Genomic DNA, 822 nt, shown 5'->3' with positions numbered 1-822 from the left:
AACAGAATATAGAATGAAAAAGGGAGGGAGGGCAACTAAAGTATGGACGAATTTCAAGGTATGTCAATATCGCCGAGCGGAGCGAATGGCCTCTGGATTGGAATCGTTTGGGGTCTCTTGCAGATTCCTCGAAGGTGTTGAACACGACAAAACTGTCGAATACATTTCCATTTTTTTCTGGTTCATTCTTACTTACGCAAATAAAGACTGAATCATTTCTATCGTCGTTGTTTAATATTCCCTCTTTTGAATAGAAGGATAAATAGCTAAAAAAAAAAAAGAAGTAAAATCGAATAAAAGTGACTTTCGCAAGAACAAAAGTATAAGGAGCAGAGCCCTGTAGGAGTGAGCTATCCTGTAGACCGTGAGAAAAAAGATGATCTATCCTGCTCTATCAACAAAAGGCTCCCAAGCAGGTCACGGTGTACTCCCCGCTCTCCGCAGTGACGTACTCGTTGCGGGGAGCTCCAGATGTATGGCTCGGGAAGGAGAATAGAGCTCGCTAACGACTGCGGTTCCTAACGACTTTATGCCTCCACACGCTTCCTGGTGCCTCGTCATATAAGGCAGGCTTCTAGCAAGGGCGATCGTGACCTTGTGTGGACGCGGCCGAGGAGTGTTCCTGATTTCGCCTCTTGGATGATGAATAGCGCGACGATTTAGAAACGATTCATCGAGTTGCGCTGAAGATACACAATGCGAATGGGGGTGAAGAATGGCTGGCTGTGACCTAACTGGTGCGCATGACAGGGTGGTGACGCATGACGGTCTCGAATGGCCTGGCACCGTTTCGCAACAAGGGATTGGATGACCTAACCTGTG

The 822-nt window shown here is 47.0% G+C and overlaps 1 protein-coding gene across 1 annotated transcript in view; it reads right to left on the bottom strand.

Moving 5' to 3' along the window:
- The window catches only part of LOC119589322 (homeobox protein homothorax-like), a 211183-nt gene that overhangs the window by 6712 nt on the left and 203649 nt on the right, over positions 1-822 (bottom strand). The window contains exon 6 of the mRNA XM_037937943.1: positions 453-683. Within this exon, the coding sequence (XP_037793871.1) occupies positions 453-683 (231 nt within the window). The remainder of the gene's footprint in view (positions 1-452; positions 684-822) is intronic.

Source organism: Penaeus monodon, chromosome 25, assembly GCF_015228065.2.
Source record: "Penaeus monodon isolate SGIC_2016 chromosome 25, NSTDA_Pmon_1, whole genome shotgun sequence".
In the NCBI taxonomy this organism is placed as follows: domain Eukaryota; kingdom Metazoa; phylum Arthropoda; class Malacostraca; order Decapoda; family Penaeidae; genus Penaeus; species Penaeus monodon.
The sequence above is the reverse complement of the archived record's forward strand: the minus strand, read 5'-3'. Positions and strand labels throughout refer to the sequence as shown.